The following is a 21,792-nucleotide window of genomic DNA, read 5'->3' as shown; positions in this document are numbered from 1 at the left end:
CTGTATATTACAATCTGACATCCTGAGGAACAGTGCATCTACAATTGTGTTCCACATTAGCTTTTATCTCCCGCATTATGTGTATTTCAGAGAAGTCTAATAATTTTGTCCTAATGAGCTCTGCATTAAAAATGTCTAAATAGATTAATTTACATTTTAAATTTACACACAACACCAAATTAAGGAAAATGCAGATAGTCTATAATTTGCTTTGAACATTTCTTTTTTTCTTGAATCATGTAGTTTCTCTTCTTTACATTCTTACTGCATACTCCAACCCTCCAAGAAACATAGACTTCTATTAGTCACATTTCTCATATTAACTACATCCCTGACTTGTAATGATATTCTTTAGAATTTGCAGCACAATGTCTCAAAAAAAAAAAAACAACAACAACAACAAAGAACAAAAAGGCGTAATGTACCTTTAATTCTGCCCTATTCCTCTGATAAAAATGCATTAAATTTGAGATATCACATTTTCCAAAAAGTGACAAAACCACTTTTAACAGAGGTTCATTTTAGCTTTAAAAAATTTAAAACCCTAGAAAATGTTAACTATCAGTATAAATACAAGAAAACAAATGAATAACTTATATGAATTCTATGTAGAAATACACAGTTGGAATTCTAATATTTTCAGGTTGAAATCTGGTCATGACTTCTCATTTTAGAAATAGGGAAAGGACAAGCGAATTAACTAATGTTATCTAGCAAGTAAGAATGCAGTTCTCCAAATTTCAACCCTCTTTTTACTTACATAAATTGGTATGGAGATTTTATCAAATCTTCCATTAAAAAGGAAAGTTAAGCTGAAGTCTAAAATTATGTTGCTGAATGAGGTTTGATGACTATGCATGTGTTCAAAGTAGATAAAACACCCAGAAAAAAGCTCAACCAGAAAAACAACTAATAATTGCATGTTTTCTCCTAAATGTACTCAGCTTAGGTTTTTCTAAGCTCTTAGTTCATGTTTCATGCTCAACTAATGTTACACAAAGTGTATTTTTAAACATGATCTGAGAATATCAAATAGAGCTTTAGATGACTCGTGTAATTCCCACAATTATGTAAGTGCACAAATAAGCAACATGAACTGCCAGAGATATGAGATGCTTTGGGAAGAAAATTACAAGGAAAAAGAATTTAATCCTATTTTACATCAGATTGAAGCATCAGCTCCAAAGAGGCATTTGGAGAAGTATCAAATTTGACATTTTAACACAAATATAAAATGAGATGATTTAAGCATAAAGTTTTTTCTCAAGAAAAATACATAGAAATAACTTTTGTTTCAGCCAAGATGTAATAACAGGGACTGGATTTACCTTCCTGCCTTAAACTACTATAAAGCCAGACAAAAGATATGAAAAGGCAGTTTCCAGATATTCAACAACAGCGAGAATAAGAGTGAGGGGAGGCAAATCCCCACAGCTCTCCCATCTTAACTGCCTAGTTTCCAGGCTGCAGCGCAGGGCACGGGAACCCAAACAGAGTATGGTAATCTTCCTGAGAAGATGAGACAGAACTGGAAATTCATGGAGGCCCAACTGACTAGAATTTACAGGCTAGGATACAAGGGGAGAGAGATGTGCAGTGACTCCTCTCAAGATTTCAGCCTCCTGATCAACTCACGGTCTGTGAGAAAACTATCCAAACCCAGGCGAAAAGCACTGAACACAAAGAACTGGAAAGAACCCCCAGTGCTAACACAAGGCCAGGAATAGTTTGTGTTAACACAAGCCATTACAGGAAAATCTCAAAATATACAGGGTACCAAACAGATGCTCGGGAGAAACTGCCGCAAAAGGGTCGCAAAATTAGCCCATAAAAGACATTATTATAAAAACAAAAAAGGCAAACCACAGTCTAGGAGAATATACTTGTAAAGTATAAATCTGAGAAAGACTCTGTATCTAGAATATACAGTAAAGAACTCTTAAAACAACAATAATAAAAATGATAAATAACCCAACTAAAAAATGGCAAAAGATTTGAACAGACACTTAACAAAAGTAAACATATGGATGGTAAATAAGCTCAGTGTCACTAGTTGTATGGCTGTTAGCATAACTGATATTATCTTGAGCTCTTAACCATTTTTCCTGTCCCTGCCAGGGCTGTGATGTGTAGTACTGAATCACTTCTCTGCCATCGACAGTTTTGTCGTTAAAGATATTGTTTAATAATCATGAGGACCAGGTGGCCTCAATGCTCTGTTAGTCTCCAAACAATAAAAACTTTCACTGATGTATTTCCAGTGCCCAGGGAACTAGTTACCTCATCTGCCAGTCTTGACTTACAAATATGCATCCTATACCCAAGCCTGTACCCTCACATCCTAGGTTAACTGTAAAACTGTCCCAATGCCCAATTAGCAGTGCCAAGTACAGCTGTGAAAGATTCTAGATCATTGTCTGCCTGATCCTGATCCCACCTTGTAAGTTATTCTATAATAAACTGATCCACTGACTACATGAAGTTGCCTACCTTTTGTTTCATTTTCATGACGACTTCTCAGTTTGGTTGGCATTTTTCATTCCATCCATCCTCCAACACTAATTTTTAGGGAAATGAAACCAAAACTACAATGAAGTGCTCCAACACACCCATGAGAATGGCCAAAGTTAAAAATATTCAATACCTACCATACCAAGCGTTGGCCAGGAAATAGACTAACTGTAACTCACACACTGGTGGGAGAGTTTGGCAGTTTCTAAAAAAGTTAAACATACACCTACATATGACTCAGCTATTCCATCTCTAGGTATTGTTGTTGTTTTTCAGTCATTCAGACTTGTCTGACTCGCCAGGCTTCCCTATCCTTCACGATCTCCTGGAGTTTGCTCAAACTCATGTCCATTGAGTTGGTGATGCCATCCAACCATCTCGTCTTCTGTCATCTCCTTCTCCTCCTGCCTTCAATCTTTCCCAGCATCAGGGTCTTTTCTAATGAGTCAGCTCTTTGCATCAGGTGGCCAAAGTACCGGAGCTCCAGCTTCAGCATCAGTCCTTCCAGTGCATTAATTACCCAAAAGAACTGAAAGCATATGTTCACACAAAGATCACAAATGTTCACACCAGCCTTATTTGCAGTAGCCTCAAACTGTAAATGATCCAAATGTCTACCATAAAGAGAATGGATAAACAAATTGGGTAAACAAACTCATTATATCCATATAATGGAACATTAAGTAAAATACTTAAAAGATGCATGCTCCTTGAAAGAAAAGCTATGATAAACCTAGCAGAGACATCACTTTGCTGACAAAACTCTGTATAGTCAAAACTATGGTTTTCCCAGTAGTCATGTGTGGATGTGAGAGTTGGATGACAAAGAAGGCTGAGCACCTAAGAATTGATGCTTTCAAACTGTGGTGCTCTAGAAGGTTCTTGAGAGTCCCTTGGACAGCACAGAGATCAAACCAGTCAATCCAAAAGGAAATCAGTCGTGAATATTCATTGGAAGGACTGATGCTGAAGCTGACACTCCATTACTTTGGCTACTTGATGTGAAGAACTGACTCATTGGAAAAGACCCTGATGCTGGGAAAGATTGAGGGCAAGAGGAGAAGGGGGCGACAGAGGATGAGATGGCTGGATGGCATCATTGATTCAATGGACATGAGTTGGAGCAAACTCCAGGAGACAGTGAAGGACAGGGAAGCCTGGAGTGCTGCAGTTCATAGAACTGCAAAGAGTCAGATACAGCTGCGACTGAACAACACGTAAAATACTAAATGAAAAGAAATATACGACTGATACTCAAAACACAAATGAATCCTATAACCATTATGCTACGTGAAAGAAGCCAAATCCCTAAAGAAGTACACATACATCCTATAAGATTCCATCATATAAAATTCTAGAAAATACAAAATAATCTATAGTAACAGAAAGCAGATCAGTGGATCTGCCTGGGAATGAGGGGTGGGAACTATATTAAAAAGAGTCACAAGGAAATTTTTGTAGGCAATGGATAGTTCATTATCTTGATTATGGTGATAGTTTCATGGCTGTATAAATAGGCAAAAACTTATCAAGTTGTGTACTTTAAATATGTGTTTATTTCACATCAATTATACTTCAATAAAGTTACATGTTAAGGGTTGATATGACCAACCTCAAAGACTCCTGCTCCCATAAAGACTTTACCAAACTCCAATGGCTCAAATCAATTCTTCTTCAGTATTGTTTTTTTACCCGTTTTAGTGCTGTTATATAGACATATTCCAAAATAGGACATGCATGCCTTGAGACAATAATTTAAATGTCTTCATCTTTGTATATACCTTCCATTGTCTACATAATTAGCTGTATTGAATTTGAGTAGAAGTAAAACTAAAATCAGGGAAGCACTTAAGAGGTAATGCTAAAATCAAAAAGAGAGATGATATTAGTTTGAACTGAGGTGGAAGCAGTGGGGGTGAAGAAAAGTAAAAGAACTTGATGTAAAACTGGAAAAGAGAAACAACAAAAAAATACCACATTATGGTGAGTAGATGTAGAAGGTGAGGGAGACAGAGTCAAGAATAATACATGGGTTTGCAGTTTAGATGCCTAGGAGGATAAATGACTACAGAACTGTGGATATTCCTTCATTATATACTGAGCACCAACTGTATCACAGGCATGTTCTAGACACTGAGGACAGACCAGGGAAATAAAATTCTAGCCATCACAGACCTACAGTCTATTGAAAGTCAAAACACGTCTTTCCAAAAGACAAATGGACAGCTGAATTTGAATTCAAAGCATAGCCAGGCTAGTTATAGTAACTTTTACCTTATTTTAGCCAGTATCTTTCAACAGCTAGCACTAGAAGAGTCTGTGGTACCTAGTTAAACTCATGGAACAATAACTTCAGAACAGTAACAAGTTTGGAGAATTTAGAATCTGCATACACTTCTAAGAAATTCAAAAGACAAAGCTCACTGGTTACAACTGGCTAGGTAAACACTCGGTGCCACTATACTTTTATTTCAATACTGCCATCTTAGGTTAACACGTGGAACTACACAATCTTAAAAAGCCATACCCTTATTCAATAGTGAATGAAAAGGTTGAAAAAAGATTAATGAGTTATTTAATGACTGTAACACATATTTACAATAATTAATTTGCATATCTGAGAGTATCCCTGACAAAATGGAAGATCTCATGAGGTAAGCGATTATATAGTTCGGAATATAAACCTTTCTGTGAAAAAGCAGGAAGTGACTTACTGAATCTTAACTAAAAATAAAAATATACTAACAGATAATGGGGAATGGGAAAGTAGAATAAAATGCAGATAAATCTTGCTTATTCAATAAGCTTAACCTACTTTCCTAACCACAGCTGTTTAAACAGCAATAGCTGTTTAAATTTGCTTAAATACTAAATTTACTGGTTTTAACTTTAATCCCATGACTGTAGTGATGGTTTAAAGAAGGAAAATAAGGTCAAGATCCTAATAAGTGTCAAGGATGATGGATCTGGAGGACTGGTTATATTTAACCAAAATGTTGATACTTATCAATTAACATTATTTACAATCTCCAATTTTTCTGTGAAGTAAAATCACACTATTAGAATTATGTTGAAAAATATTCAGAAACATTGAAGAATATCTTTAACATTCCTATAAAAAGATAACAACAAAAAAAGATCACAACCTGTGTACACAGGACCATCTCAATATGGGGTGGAGGAATAGAGAAAGCAAAAGTAGCCTCAGAACTCTAGAAATGAGTGAAGACATTTCTTCAGATAATACTAAGGACAAAATATTGCTTCTGTATATATGTATACAAATATACATATAAACACACTCGCTTAGTATAAACTCTAAATGCAAATACAAAAAAGTCATGAAGTAAAAATAGTATTTTGATAGAACAGTTCATAAAAAATACAAATATAAAATACTCTGTTAAAACATTATTATTATACCACATTGGTGTCTGATATTAGTAGTGGAGGAGGCTAGATCTTTGAGGGAAAGGATAGAACATGGGAACTTTGTATTTCCACCCATTTTTGTTGTAAAACTAAAAGTGCTCTAAAAAATAAAGTCTATTAGTTTTGGGGCTTTTAAACCTGTTATTCTCTCTGTACTGAGTATATATTGGTTTTCTTGAGAAGTATCCTAAATTTTGGCACTGCTAATAAAATTGGTTAGTATCATTCTATTTTCTGGAAAGCAATCTGACAGAAGTCTCTAACTTCAATTTTCCCCTTTACCTGTTCAAGAAGATTTCATCTTGATGCAGCTAAACAAATTAAAAAATCCCTCATCAGTCTTTTAGTATAGAGAAAACCAGTACCTGAAAAGTACCTGCCAGTTTCTTCACAATAAGTGCTGACTTTCCTTTCTTAGCTAGAAAAGGAGGCAGTGGCCAAAAAAATTTTGTCTTACAAGATCAAATTCTCCTTCCTTTAACTTTTATACTGTTTTACCCAGTCTCCTGCATTGCAGGCAGATTCTTTCCCAGCTGAACCACAAGGGAATAACCATACTGCTTTACAATCTTACATAAATAGTTACATCACAGCCCATGACTTTTTTATACATTTCTATTTTCTCTAGATTGTAAGACTCACAAGTGCAATGACTTTGTCCAGCTGAGATGATACTGTCTGACATGTATCACAGTAGATGTTTAAAATACTGTTGAATGAATCTTCTTTTCAGTTCACAAATACAAGAGTAATCCCCCAAAAGAAGTAAAAATGTTCTCTATTTTGCTGATGGAAAAGGAATTAATTTAAGTAATGAGCTCAAGAACATGAAAATTTGAAGAGGTAAGTACTAGAAAGTATTTCTTTCTACTATTTGAATAATCATGGCAGCAGGGGGAGGAAAGGTGTGTCAATGTCTGACAAGGACATTAAGGACATGTTTTGACCTCACATATGGTAACAATACCATATCTGTATCCTACATTATACGAAGTGCTTTAATAGAAATTATCTCATTTGATTAACAACCCTGTGAGTCAGGACAGTAATTCCCCTTTTCAGAAGTGAGGAATCTGCAGCATCAATAAAGTAGAACTAGGACTCAAAACCAAATCTAAGCACCTGCCTACTACATCCCATGGCTTCTATATTACCGCATCTTCTTCAACAAGACAGCCATGACATGAAAATTAGTCTCATTAGCTTCTGAGTAGATAAAAAACACAATCAGCTATTACCTAATATAATAGTCCATTGCAATTTTTTTTTCCCACTGTACTTCACTTGTGGGTAAGATAAGCAAAGCATAACAAAATAAACCTGGAATTTCATTTTAATATGAATCATATATAAGGTATATGTTTAAGAAGATTCTTTTTAAATGATTTTACTTTCCCACCAAAAATGCATAAGGTTTTCAATTGCTCCACATCTTATCAATACTTAAGAACATTTTTTAAAATTTTTTCTTATTTTAGCCAGTAAATAGGAAAAATACTTAGTCCTTCCCTCCTATGTTTCTCGTTTCCTCTCACGCTCCTAATGTTTCTGACCCTTCCGGTTACCACGTGTGGAGCGCTGTTCCCACTCTAGGCAATACTCTGTGACACCAGATGGCTGTTCTATGCATTATCTCCCACAGGCTAAGGGCTCAGTCCCACGAGACTGCCCCCTACTTCAGGTGCCAACTGTACGTAGCAGGTCTTCACCCAGGTCACCCACAACTTCTATCCAGTATGGCTACAGATAGAAGGCTCTCATGATCCCCTTAGGTTTAATTTGCTAGAGCGGCTTACAGAAGCCAGGAAAATACTTATTTGCACTCACCAGTTTACTCTAAAAGGGCAAGATGAAAGACAGATGGACACCCAGATGAAAAAGGTGCACAGGGAAAGCATGTGGGGAGGGCACAGAGCTCCCATGTCCTCTCCAGACATGCCTCCTCCGCTTGTGCACCACCCAAAAGTCCCGTGGACCCCACAGGCATGACTGATCACTAACTCCATTCATAGCCCCTCTCCCTTCTCGAGAGAACTGTGGGCAATGGTGGTGGTGACTGGGGGCAGGGGGAGGATAAGGCTGAAAATCCCAAGCTTCTAATCACGGCTTGTTATTTCTAGTGAACAGCCAGCATCCTGGAGCCATCCAGTCATCTCATTAGAACAAAAGACACTCTTACCACCCGAGAGAGTACAATGGTTTCAGGAGCCCAATGTCTAGAACCCAGGGCAGAGACCAACATAAATATTTTTTCTCTTATTTTACAGTCAACTTAGGGGTATTACTGGTATTTCATTGTAATTTTGGAGAAGGCAATGGCAACCCACTCCAGTACTCTTGCCTGGAAAATCCCATGGATGGAGAAGCCTGGTAGGCTGCAGTCCATGGGGTCGCTAAGAGCTGGACACAACTGAGTGACTTCACTTTCACACATTGGAGAAGGAAACAGCAACCCACTCCAGTGTTCTTGCCTGGAGAATCCCAGGGACGGGGGAGCCTGGTGGGCTGCCATCTATGGGGTCACACGGAGTTGGACATGACTGAAGCAACTTAGCAGCAGCAGCACTGTGATTTTAATATCTAATGATATTATCAGATAGTTTATTAGTATCTTTTCACGTGCTTATTTGCCATCCATTTATCTTTCTTTAGTAAAGTATCTTTTCAAATTTTTGCCCTTTTTCAAAATTGGATTATGTGTCACCTTATCAGTGAGGTGTTAACTTTTTTATATATTCTGGATTCAAATCCTTAGTCACATGTATATGGTTTGCAACTATTTTCTCTAAGTCTGTTGCTTGTCTTCTCAGTTTCCAAATAGTGCTTGTTGAAGCACAAAGATTTTTAATTTTTATGAAGTTCATTTCAATGTTTTTTTTATGGATTATGCATTTGTTTCTGTATCTAAGAAATCTTAGCCTAATCCAAGATGATGAAGACTTACTACTATGTTTTCTTCTAAGAGTTTTAGCTCTTAAATCCAGGTCACTGGTCCTACATTTTGTTTGTTTCTTTTTAAAAATTCAGTACAACTATACTAGTTTCAAGTGTATAACAGTGATTCAATATTTTTAAAGATTATACTCTGAATTATTACAAAATAATGGCTATGTTTTCCTGCACTGCACAATATATCCTTGCTGCTTGATCCTACGTTTTCCTCTAGAAATCTTCTAATTCTAGATTTTATACAAATCTATAACCCATTTTTCTGTATTGTATGGGGAAGGATCTGAGTGTCATTTTTTTAACATATGGGTATCCAACTGTTCCAGCACCATTTGTTGAAAGGACTCTAATACATTACCTTGGCATCTGTGCAAAAAACTGACCATGTATATCAGAATTTATTTCTTGACCTGATTATATTGATCCATTTGTTTATGGCTACAATTTTATAATAAGTTTTAAAGTGAGGTATTTATTAAGTCCTTTTGTTTTTTTAAAATTGTTTTAGCTCTTCTAGATCCTTTGCATTTCTGTATAGATTTCAGAATAAGTTTCTCAATTTCTACAAAGAGATCCACTGTGATTATGACAGGGATTGCAGTCAGTCTACAGATGATCAATCTGAATCTTCCAATCTATAAAGATAGTATATCTCTGGATTTATTTGGGTTACCTTTAATTTTTCTCTGTAATGCTTTGTAGTTTTCAGTGTACAGAAATGCTCATTTTTAAAACACCAATGATAAACTTCTTACTTAAGCTTTGAATCTGGTAATAAGTTGTGACAGCAAATTTTGCAAAAGTTATTTAAGAATCTTTCAGACACAATTTTAAGTTTGCCATACCTCACATTCATCAATGAGATAAACATTAAACAATGAAAAAACAGCAAAGATCTGTTATCTCGTAAAATTTAAGGGTTTTAAAACATTCAGAAAACCAAGAAGGAAAGAAATTAATACCTATCTCAAAGAGGGAACGTGCCTTGACTATTTTGTTTCTGCTACCAAAAAAGTGTTTGGTAGCAGAAACTTAGTACAGCTCTTTCTCCACTTATGATGGGATTACATCTCAATAAACACTTCATTAAACTGAAAACATCCAGTCAGAAACCTGCCAAACATCATAGCTTAACCTTTTGTTGTTCAACTGCTCAGTTGTGTCTGACTCTTTGTGACCCCATGAACTGTAGCATGCCAGGCTTCCCTGTCCTGCTATTTCCTGGAGTTTGCTCAAATCTACCCTACTTTAAATGTGTTCAAAATGTTTACATTAGCCTACAGCTGAGCAGAATCACCTAAGACAAAGCCTGCTTTATAATACAGTGCTGAATATTTCACATTAAACACTGTGCTGAAAGTGAAAAGCAGCACGGCTGTATGGTCGAAAACGGTTCTAAGAATACTGGCAGTGTTTTGCCTGTGCCTGAGTCGCTGACAGGGAGCTGCAGCAGGCTGCCACTGCCCAGCAACGTGAGGGCACCACACTGCAGAGCCAGCCTGGGGAACGCACAGCTTCTGCTGGATGTGTAGCAGTTTCGCACTATCATAAAGTCAAACACTTAAGTCAAACCATCATCATAACTCATGAATTAGGAACCATGTATACTAAATCTGGTTTTCTTCCCTAACTCCCATCTAACCCAAGGAAATTTCACAAACTAAAGTCATCCACACACACACAGCTTCTCTCTGTATGTATATAAAACTTAATACCACAAACTCAATCAAATGCACCATCTTCAGTCTTTCTGTCACCATCTTTTACTACAAGATTTTCATTTCCAACTGTGACTATACAAGCTTTCATGGAGGCCTATTTGTCAAACAGTTTAGATTCTATCAAAGGTTCAAATTATGAAAAGTATTTTTAAACTTTGAGAAATATGAATGTTAAAGAGACTTTTTGATGAGAAACTCTCATTTAAAATAAAACTTAGAAAAATTCATACCAGAAATCATGTACAATTTCACTATTTAAAATACATCAAAAATTAGAAACTACCAAATGCTCACTGACAAGATGATATAAACTATGGTATTTACTTACTGAATATTGAACATTACTGAATACAGTACTCCAATAAAAATGAGTAAACTATAGTACATGTAACAACGTGATAAATGTTATAAATGTAATGCTGGAGGGGGAAAGAAACAATCCCAAAATACAGTAAGCATATGTCTCTAAGCAAAACTAAGCATGTCATTTGGGCACAGATACATTCATAATAAAAAAAAATTTTATAGAGACTAAGGAATAATATGGACCAAATGGGGAATAGTCTGCAAAGGGGATAGGAAGTAAATAGGGCCAGGTGAGAGTGGAAAATGAAATCACGGAGAAGTACATAAATAGACAAACGCAAATTATTACTAATGTTCCAGTTCTTGGGTTGAATGGAGGGTGTACATGCTTTATAACTTATATAGGTCATCTAGTTATTTTCTAAGTATAATTATTTTTTAAAAACATAAAAGCAAAATCTATTTTTAAAAATCACCCATTATCAAACATTTTCCAGAAGCTTAACTGGGCTTTAATCCTGTTAAAAAAAGCTTTTTTAAAGTTTTTACCGTTGTTTCTGCTTAACTGCTTTGTCCAAGTGCTGAAAGATATCCTGAAACAGGGTGCAGCTGGATCGACTGTTAATAGTATACCCATATCCTCTTTTCCAATATTGCTTCAGATCATTTAAATATTCTAAAACCTAAAAATAAAAATTTCAAAAATCTTTACATTTTCATTAATATAACAGATTATCTGATTTAATAATGATCTCTCAGAAAAGGTTACATTGTTTAATCACTCACTGTTCTACACAAAGTACAGGAGAATCTTAGCAGTTACAAAGTTTTTATTTACCATTTCTTTTTTCTTTGTTTTTTTTTTTTTTACCATTTCAAGCATTTAAGGGTGAGACCCAGAGATTTATGCTGAGACACAAACCTGAACAGGAATGTAGAGACTGACATGCAAGAGCAAGTCAGTAGTATTCACAGCCAACAATCCCAGCATCCTTGACAGTTCAGAAGAGTGGGATAAAGACAGCTGCGTGCCCCCCTTCTCTTCTAAAATTATATTAAGACGATAGCAAAGGTAGATATAGAAAAAAGAAAACATACATAGAAAAATATTCATTATAGCATAGAAAGTTGCTCACAGTGAGTCAGGGATTTTAAAGAACTTTAGGAAGGTAGAAACCAGATAGAAAATGAGTTACTTTGGTTCAATTAACCAAAAACAGTAATAAAAATAGCAAATAAAAGTAGACCAAGACTATGGAAAATTGGTACTAGAAGGAATGTATTAATATAATAAAACAGTCTAAAGGACAAACTGACAAAAGACACACATCTCTTAAGACCTATTAATTCCATTTATAATAATAATCACAGAGGAACATGAGAGACAATGTACAAGAATATCTTAGAATAGCAATGCTTATAGGAACCAAAAAAAAAAAATCCTAGAAATACCTAAACTTCATTAAAAGGTAGATAATTAAACTATAATGTACACATACTATGGATACTATGAGATTATTTATAGATCTACATGAACTGACGTGGAAAAATCTCCAAGACATAATGCTGAATGAGAACAGCAGGTTAAGAATAATAAATACTTGGCCTCACCACAGGCAATAGATCAGACCACCAACTACTGTTAAAGTGTGCAAGCATGCTCAGTTGCTCAGTCATGTCTGACTCTTTGTGACCCTATGGACTGTAGTAAGCCAAGCTCCTCTGTCCGTGGGATTATCTCAGCAAGAATACTGGAGATGCCATTTCATCTCCCAGGGGATCTTCTCGACCCAGGGATCAAACCTGTGTCTCCTGCAGCTCCGGCACTGACAGGTGGATTCTCTACCACTGAGCCACCTGGGAAGCCCATTTTAGTGTGATGGGGCAATATTAGGCATTTCTGAACCTGTCATAGCCAGCGTATTCTTACCCTACTGGAATTTTTTTATGTAGCCCAGTCTATGTTGTTTAACTACTGTTGGTAATGAGAGAAGAGCAAGATGGGGGAAGGATGGGACACAGATACGTACAGAAGAAAGATGGTCAAACGTGAGCCATTGAGAGGCCTGGAACAGAGCCTTCTCTTACAGCCCTCACAGGAGCCCAGTCCTGCTGACATCCTAAGTGTAGACTAGCAGCAGAATATGTTAATCTTCTTTTTTCATTTTCCTGAGAAGTAATTGAAAGCTATAATTTATGCAGTGATTTTCAATGTTTGGAGCCTTATGCCTTTCACAGATCTATTAAAAATGCTGGATTTCTTTCATTTTGAGTTTTGAAATCTTGGACGCATTCCATAATTTAGTTGAGATTTACTTCATTATCTGCTGAGAGTTCCAGTACCTTCTCAGAATTGTGCAAAGTTCTCAAAAACGCCCTTGGCACACAGACACTGTTCAATAAATGCCAGTTGTTTTGTAAATTTCTGTATTTTTGAAAAAGACATTTGCTAAAGAAAAAAAAGTAGAACAAATACAGTACAATACCATTTACTACCAAAAATACACACATACATTAAAAGATTGAAAAGTACACATCAAACTGACAAGAATGGTAGATTTTCTGTGGAGAGCTCTTAACTTGGAGTTGGTGATTAAGGTAGCCTTTATCTGAATGTTAAAACTTGTATTCATGTATCATTTGATCCAACACCAAAAGTAGAGGATAAAATGTTGCAATCCAAAAGAGGTACAAGAGAAGACTATGTAGTCGTTATCAGCCATTCTTCCCAGAAAAGTCCCTAGAGAAATTAAGTGCTAGCTGTAAATTTAAAAGCAAGAGCAAGGACAGGTCAGTGCCATGTACTAAAAACAAAACCCAACAAATATTAAAAGTGAAAGTTGAAGTCGCTCAGTTGTGTCCAGCTCTTTGTGAGCCCGTGGACTCTAGCCTACAAGGCTCCTCCATCCATGGGATTCTCCAGGCAAGAATACTGGAGTGGGTTGCTAAAGAGGTAATTAAATCAAGAAGTTAACAAAAGGGCAAAGTAAAAAACCTTTTAATGAAAATAAAAAGAATTAGACAAATTTTGCCAAATCTTTTTGAGAAATAAAGCAAAAAGAGTATCAGAAATGAAAAAGTAGAGGCACTCTGAAACTGACACGGGGAAAAGAATGTCAAGCAGAATGCAGCAGTCTTGCTGAGCCAAGGAGTCAGTGCTCAGAGTTTAGTAAGTCTGAAGTGACTGGAATTAGCAGGTTAGAGAAGAGAGGAAGAAGCTACACAGGAAAAGAACTCCAAAAATCATGGAGTTGGGGGGGCGGTGTGTGGGGAAATCCCCTTGATTATGTTGCTAAAGTTATGGGATTTGTAGGCTGATCAATTGCAGAGGCCAGGAGATATTCACAAGGCTAGAAGATATTCACGTTCCAAGCAGCTTAAGTAGAGAGCTTCCACAGACACCAGGAGATCCAGGATTTCAATTTGGATGCCAAAGGGTCATACTTTAATAGTAAAGATGTGTATAAGTAAAGTCTTATGTCTGAGTTTTGTAAGGCCAGGTCTAGAATATGAAATTCAGGAAGAATGACGCTTCAAAAGGATCAAACTGATCCACAAGTAACTTAACTGCAGAATAAAACAAAATTCAACACTTAAAAGGCAAAATCCAAGTATTCAACACAGTAATGTTCACAGTGTCCATTACCTAATAAATAATTACTAGAAATACAAGAAGAAACAAGAAACATAACATTAACTAGGAGGAAAATCAGTCAATAAAAGAATCTATCGTAAGAAAGAAGGAATACAAGCACAATCCAATACTAGAAAATGTACTAATGTAATTAACTATGCTAGAAGATTAAAGAAGAAAAAATAGTCATTTTCCTAGATGCCAGCACAAGAATTCAGCACATTCTTAACTTTAAAAACAATAAACAAATACAAAGTTTTAGCAGACAATAAACAGAAATTTCCTTAACTTGGTAAGGATAACTACAGGTGACGATGCCAAACATATTTTATAATGAAAAACTGGAAGTGCTCTTAAATAGAAAATATATATTTGCTCTTTCTCTCAGAAATCACTCTAAAAAACAAGAATCAGAAAGAGAAAGGCAAATGCTCCTTTCAAAGAGATTAGAAATCCTCTGTACCCTGAGCCACCACCATAAATGAGGAAGGACTACCAAATGTAGTAAAAATCAAACAAAACATCTCAGATAAAACCAGCAGAAGATAGATCCTCAAAGCACATGGAATACTTGCAGAAGTAAATCCAACAATCCTTGCTTAAAACAATGAAGTCTAAGAGGAGACTTCCTGGACAGCCAGTAACACCATTACAGGAAACATACTGACCATCCATCTTTACATGAAGTATTCTGCAAAGAATCTCAGAGAAAAACTCTAAATTGTAAGGCACAATACTTATCTTTGAACTGATAGGTTCATCCCTATTGGCCACTTGAGAAGTAAAAGCTGAACTCATTGCAAAGATGAGTAATTAAAAAGGTGCTAGTGTCTATACAAACATACAAATTAAAAACAAGACAGCTACACAGATAAAACAGCCAGAAAAAAAAAAAACCCTCACTCTAGAAATTCTACAGAGCAGATGAAAACTGTAATTAAATAGAGTATCATGAATTCTAAAGACTTAAGAAAATAAAATAATCATTTAAAAAAGAGAGTACAAAATGAGAAAAAAAAGATATGGGAAGAAGCCTAAAGATAGAACAGCTCCAAAAACAGTTGGCTTCTACAAAGAAGCCATGTGAATGAAGAGGAAAGAAAGGGAATACCAACTAGGCAGGCAGAAACTGTAGATGAATGACTGCCATCACCAGGTAGAGCACAGAACTCAATATAGTATGAAAATGTTATAAAAGAATAGGTATTGGAAATCCACTCTTCCTCTCTGAACTTTGGAAATCCATTCACCCTATAAAAAGAAGAATTTGGATTATATTAGCTCTACAATCCTTCAAGGCAGTAGAATTTGATGATGGGTTAAGTAGGTTTTCAAACGGGTGGACCTAGAAATCAAATCACAATGAAGAATGTTTCCCAGAGTTTTATGAACACAAACTATTTACAAATAGATAGGTCCTATCTGAAAAATTAATCTTTGTTAAGAAAATTATGAGATAGTCCAAGACACTTAAATGTTCCCTACTCTTTTTTGAAAAGCTGCTTCAAATAACAACAATGAAAACCATGCAAAGAAGGCAAAGAAACTCCAAAAGTAATACATACCTTTGCATCATCTATGTCAAAAACATCACACCAAGGAGATTTAACACCTTTAATTGCCAGGTCAAAGGAACAGGTGAAAAAAGCTACTTGAATTAAGTCTGAGAAAAAAAAGAGTAAAATTTGTGGGTTACTATTTTATGCAGTTTTCCAAAGGCTGAATATCTACAGAATGCCAAGGACTTACTACATAAAACATAGTTTGATTCTGTTAATTTTAGAGGGTTGGAAGAGGGGAGATAAAGTTATAAAAGGATTTAATCCCCAACTTGAAAATTAGCAATAACAAGGGACATTTATTGAACAGTTCTTTTAACTACACAATAATTTACTTTATAACTATTAAGAAGAAAGTACAGAGAAGGATATAAAAAAGGAGAGAAGAAAAAGGGCAGAGTAAGTGAGGAGTCAGGAGGAAGGTAAAACAAAGGGTCAAGGAGGAGAGAAAGAGGGAAAAATCATACTATGCGACCTGACTCTGCCACTAATTATCTTGAGCAACTCATTCTAGGCTCCCTGGATCTTGACACAAAATAGGCAAAGCATTTATCCTTTGGTCAAACAATAGTAAAGAATATATAATTAATACATCTATAACACATAAAGGGTACCTATGTTCAATGAGAAAAAAACAATAATCCAACAGAAGATGGCCAAGGTTTATAAAGAGGCAATTCACAGAAAGAATGAAATAACTAATAAACCTATGAAAGGAAGTTCAACCTTACAAGTAACCAAAGGAACACAAATTAAAGCTAGATATCATTTTTCACTAATCAAATTGGTGAAAGTCAAAATGACTAATAATATCCACTATTGGATGAATTAGGGGAAATGAGCATTCTCATATATTGCTGATATAAATTTTTCTACACTTTCAGAGAAAAATTTGGAAGTATATGTCAAGATGTAAAATATTCATGCTGCTTAATCCAATAAGTCTACCTATATTTGTTTATCTTATAAACTCTCAAGTGCAAAAAGCAGACTATAAGGATGTTCACTGTTGCATTATTTGAAAGAGCTAAAAACTAAGAAAAACTTCAATAGAAAAGTAATTTCCTATACAAAGAATCTGGACTGTATTAGCTCCAGCCTCTCTGACCAGTAAAATTTAATGATGGGGTAAATAACTTTTAACTAGTATTGACCTAAAAATGTATCATATATATTTTTGAAATAACACAATTTAAAAAAATTATGCAGCAACATTTCTAAATAAGAATAAATTACAAAAAATACATTCAACTTCACCTTTCTATGTAAAAAAAAGGTATTTAAATAACTAAAGTATTTTCGAGCAGCTACTCTGTGCCAGGTACTGTGTTGATGCTTTGCATGAATAAATCTATTATAATCCTTCCAATAATCCTATGAGGCAGGTACAATTTCTATATCTGTTTTACACAGAAAGAAACCATGACATAGGTTATTAAGGAACTTGTGATGTATAAAGATCAGAGAGTTATTCAAAAATATAACAAAGTCAAGAATCAAATGCAAACAGTCCAATTCCAGAACTCGTGATTTTAACCATTATGTTAATATTGCCTCCAAAAAGTTGCTCTCACCCAATAAGTAAAACATAAATTTATTGTTGTTTTCAGTTGCTAAGCCGTGTCTTACTCTTCTGCAACCCCAAAGACCATAGCCCACCAGGCTCTTCTGTTCATGGGATTCCCCAAGCAAGAACACTGGAGCGGATTGCCATTTCCTTCTCCAGGGGATCTTCCCAACCCAGGGATCAAACTCATGTTTCCTGCATTGACAGGCAGATTCTTTACCACTGACCCATCAGAGAAGTCCAGAACACAAAAATCCTTGTCAATTCAGAGACTAGAAACTTTTTTTTTTTTAAAATCTTAAACAATCTTAAATGTCCACTAACACAATAATGGCTAGATACTGGTAGTTATATAATGTAATTCTATACATAAGTATAAATGTAGAACTAGAATTACACACATTAAATAAAAAAATACAAAGCTGAATTAAAATCAAATGTCAGAATGACATCAGAGTTTGACATCATTCCTAAAAGTTTAAAAATCTGCAAATTATATCCCATTTAGGTACATAAATATAAACATTAAAAATTGGCATAGGATGACTTAAATGCTCAATTCATAACAGTAGTTACCTGTGGGGAGAAAAGGAAAGGAATGAGATCCTGGAGAGGGCCTAAGGGCCCTCAATTTATTTAAAGCAACTAACTGAAGTGTAATTTTAAAATCTGATCAAACTAAGTTGTGGGTATACAGATACTCATTATATTACCCTTTATTATTACCTATGTACTTGAATTATTTCCCAAATAAGTAATTTTTAAAGCTCTGCAAATGACTCCAACGCATAGCCAGTTGAAGAAAGAGAAAAAACTCAATTTTAAATGCTAGTCTAGTTATCTTCACTTTTCTGATCCTTTGGCATTCCAGATGGTGCAGTGGTAAAGAATCTGCCTGCCAATGCAGGAACTGCAGGAGACTGGGGGTTTGATTTCTGGGTTGGGAAAATCATCTAGAGGAGGGCATGGCAACCCATTCCAGTATACCTGCCCAGAGAATTCCATGGACAGAGGAGCTTGGCAGGCTACAGTCCATGGTGTCACAAAGAGTCTGACATGACTGAGCATGCACTCACATAAAGCATTTAGACACCAAATCAACAGATGCTAGTCTACTTAATTTGTTCCCAACATTTCCTGCACTGGTTCTTGGAAATTTATTCACACTATAAAGAAATCATACTCTATATATAGATTCGTCAGTATCTGCTGTATGGATTACACATTCCTAGAAAACAGGAAAATTTTTTATTATTTTTCTTAATTTCTCACTGCTAGGTGAGCATGTATCCTGGTTTTCCACCTGCTCTCCCAGCACAATTATTAATAGTGGTTTCCTTTTACCCAGGTTGTATGATAAACTGCAGCCAACCCACCCACTGCAACAACTTATGACAGATATGTCTGTTCACTTTCTCAAAATCTCTAGGATAAAAGCCTCAAAGGAAAAAAAAAATCACACTTCTTTTCTAAAACTTAATCCCTTGCAAACATTAACATGTACTTCTGAACTGCTTTAAAAGCTAAAGAATTTTTAAATGATTTTCCATTTATATTACTTTCAGTTCAGTTCAGTTCAGTCACTCAGTCGTGTCCGACTCTTTGCGACCCCATGAATCGCAGCATGCCAGTCCTCCCTGTCCATCACAAACTCCCGGAGTTTACTCAAACTCATGCCCATCGAGTCAGTGATGCCATCCAGCCATCTCATCCTCTGTCGTCCCCTTTTCCTCCTGCCCCCAATCCCTCCCAGCATTAGGGTCTTTTCCAATGAGTCAACTCTTCGAATGAGGTGGCCAAAGTACTGGAGTTTCAGCTTCAGCATCAGTCCTTCCAATGAACACCCAGGACTGATCTCCTTTAGGATGGACTGGCTGGATCTCCCTGCAGTCCAAGGGACTCTCAAGAGTCTTCTCCAACACCACAGTTCAATAGCATCAATTTTTCAGTGCTCAGCTTTCTTTATAGTCCAACTCTCACATCCATACATGACCACTGGAAAAACCATAGCCTTGACCAGACGGACCTTTGCTGGCAAAGTAATGTCTCTGCTTTTTAATATGCCATCATACGCTATCTAGGTTGGTCATAACTTCCCTTCCAAGGAGTAAGCGTCTTTTAATTTCATGGCTGCGGTCACCATCTGCAGTGATTTTGGAGCCCAAAAAAGTAAAGTCTGACACTGTTTCCACTGTCTCCCCATCTATTTCCCATAGGAGGAGATAATTTAGAAAAGATAATTTCTGTTTCGTAAATAATGCTTGGGGTTAAAGCTTCATATAACTTTGCCCTCAAAAACAACACAAAAAAACAAATCCAGTATATATCAAGAATTCTGTGTATTAACTTACACAAAACTCAGAGAAAAATCTGAACCTAAAAATAGTAAGCATGAGATATAGAATCTTCTTGACCTAGAACACATTATTTTCTCAATGTAAAATCAACTGTGGTCCTTTAAAAGGAATAACTTTATTCTTCCATATTTTTCCATATTTAGAGTTTAAAAATCACTTAAATTATTTCAGAGTTCAAATGCAAGATAACAGGCACATTACCTGCATTTAAGTTGTTGACTGGCACTTGCAAAATATCCGCAACTTTCTGTAAAATGTTCTGCATTTCTGGTCCAGTTTTGAAGGCTTCTACATGATAAAGAGCAGTAGCATTCCTTTCCACTTGAGTCAAAAACTTCTCACAATGATCAAAGAACCTCATTAATTTATCATTAATTCTTGGAGGTCCACACTCCATATCTGAAAGGAGAAAAAAATATTGTGTGTATATGTATATACATATATACATATATACGTATACACACATCCATTGACAGGAATGACAATTTCAAATTATTGAAAATTTTGTTTCAAGTATAAAAAGGAACACTAAAAACCTATTCACACCTCAACATATCTGAAATAAGTAAACACACTGCTTATGAAAGACATGGGGCAAAACTATTTCCCAATTGTAAAGACTGTTAGTTCATGAGAGGATGGAAAAAAAGACGGAAAAAAAGACTAAAGAAACAGAGAACATCAAAGGTAAAAATAAAATGTTAGAGCAATACTACACTATGGAATAAATTGAATGTTTTCTTAAAGAAAACAAAAAATGATTTGACATGAATATCATAAGAAGTGCAAAAATGTATTACATAGGTACTGTTTCTATCAGGCATAGAAAATTTGAGAAATCAAACTAAAAATTAGCAAAGCTTCTAATAACAAGGTGAGAGAGAATTCAAGGTAGACTCTGTTTTACTACTTTAATCCAAAGTCTAAATAAAGAGTATTTTATATTTTCAATTAACTTTCTCAAATCTGTGTTACTTTACAAAAGACTACTTTGGACAAAAACTATTGACAACAACACAAGATATATGAAAGTTTCAGGTATTATGTATTTCATTGTGCTGGATGTTTCTGATTTGGTTTATTTTCTAATTGGAGCTCCTACATAACTTTCCATTTAGAATTTTATATGTTACATTATTTCCCCAATTAAGGAACAAATACATACTAGAAAAGCATTCATAATCATGCTCCAACTACTGGGGTGCCTTTTAAGTTTTCTTAGTCATATTTAAAATACACAGATTTCAGTCATCATTTTTCCAAAAATTTACTATGACAAGAACACTAAGTACTAATAGTATATAATATTGTTTCTGTAATTAAAATGAGAAAATTATGTCTTTTGGATGTGTCTGTGAAAATATCTCTATGTATGTGTATGTATTCATTTCAAATCCTGAAATGAATAATCAAGCCCACTGAATTGGCAATTGGATTACAGTTCTTAAGAAACATCTTGACTAGGAAAATAAGTCATCTTTCTCATCTTTTTCTGTGGCCTCAGAATTTCCTAAGTGGATCTGGATAATTCGCTCCTGCTATTATCTAATTACTGCTGTTCTTTAAACAGAAACAAAGGCATTGTTCTGTTTCTGTAAGAATACAAAATCCAATTCAGTGGCTTCCCTCCAAAGCCCAGATGTACAAAACAGGCAAAACAATTGTCTGTAGATAATAATAACGCAGCTAAGCAAAAGGTTTAATCTCTGAGACTGAAAATGGTGAGGGGTGGCTTATCCTGAACTATTTTGACCCA

General features: G+C 35.5%; 1 protein-coding gene and 1 long non-coding RNA gene across 3 annotated transcripts in view; one reads left to right on the top strand and one right to left on the bottom strand.

Annotated features, from left to right (window-relative positions):
* The window catches only part of MINPP1 (multiple inositol-polyphosphate phosphatase 1), a 34,497-nt gene that overhangs the window by 10,356 nt on the left and 2,349 nt on the right, over positions 1-21,792 (bottom strand). Inside the window, exons 2-4 of one of the 2 annotated variants that reach the window (XM_020884016.2) lie at positions 20,238-20,435; positions 16,119-16,216; positions 11,469-11,602 (exon numbers count right to left, since the gene is read on the bottom strand). In XM_020884016.2, coding sequence (XP_020739675.1) covers positions 11,469-11,602; positions 16,119-16,216; positions 20,238-20,435 — 430 coding nt within the window. The remainder of the gene's footprint in view (positions 1-11,468; positions 11,603-16,118; positions 16,217-20,237; positions 20,436-21,792) is intronic. The other variant, XM_020884017.2, reaches the window with a different exon arrangement.
* LOC110131415 (uncharacterized) lies at positions 4,930-17,322 on the top strand. Its single transcript, XR_002312179.2, has 3 exons — positions 4,930-5,165; positions 6,677-6,786; positions 16,997-17,322. It is a non-coding gene; the product is annotated as an uncharacterized lncRNA (long non-coding RNA).

This window comes from Odocoileus virginianus, chromosome 7 (assembly GCF_023699985.2).
Source record: "Odocoileus virginianus isolate 20LAN1187 ecotype Illinois chromosome 7, Ovbor_1.2, whole genome shotgun sequence".
Classification (NCBI taxonomy): domain Eukaryota; kingdom Metazoa; phylum Chordata; class Mammalia; order Artiodactyla; family Cervidae; genus Odocoileus; species Odocoileus virginianus.
The sequence above is the reverse complement of the archived record's forward strand: the minus strand, read 5'-3'. Positions and strand labels throughout refer to the sequence as shown.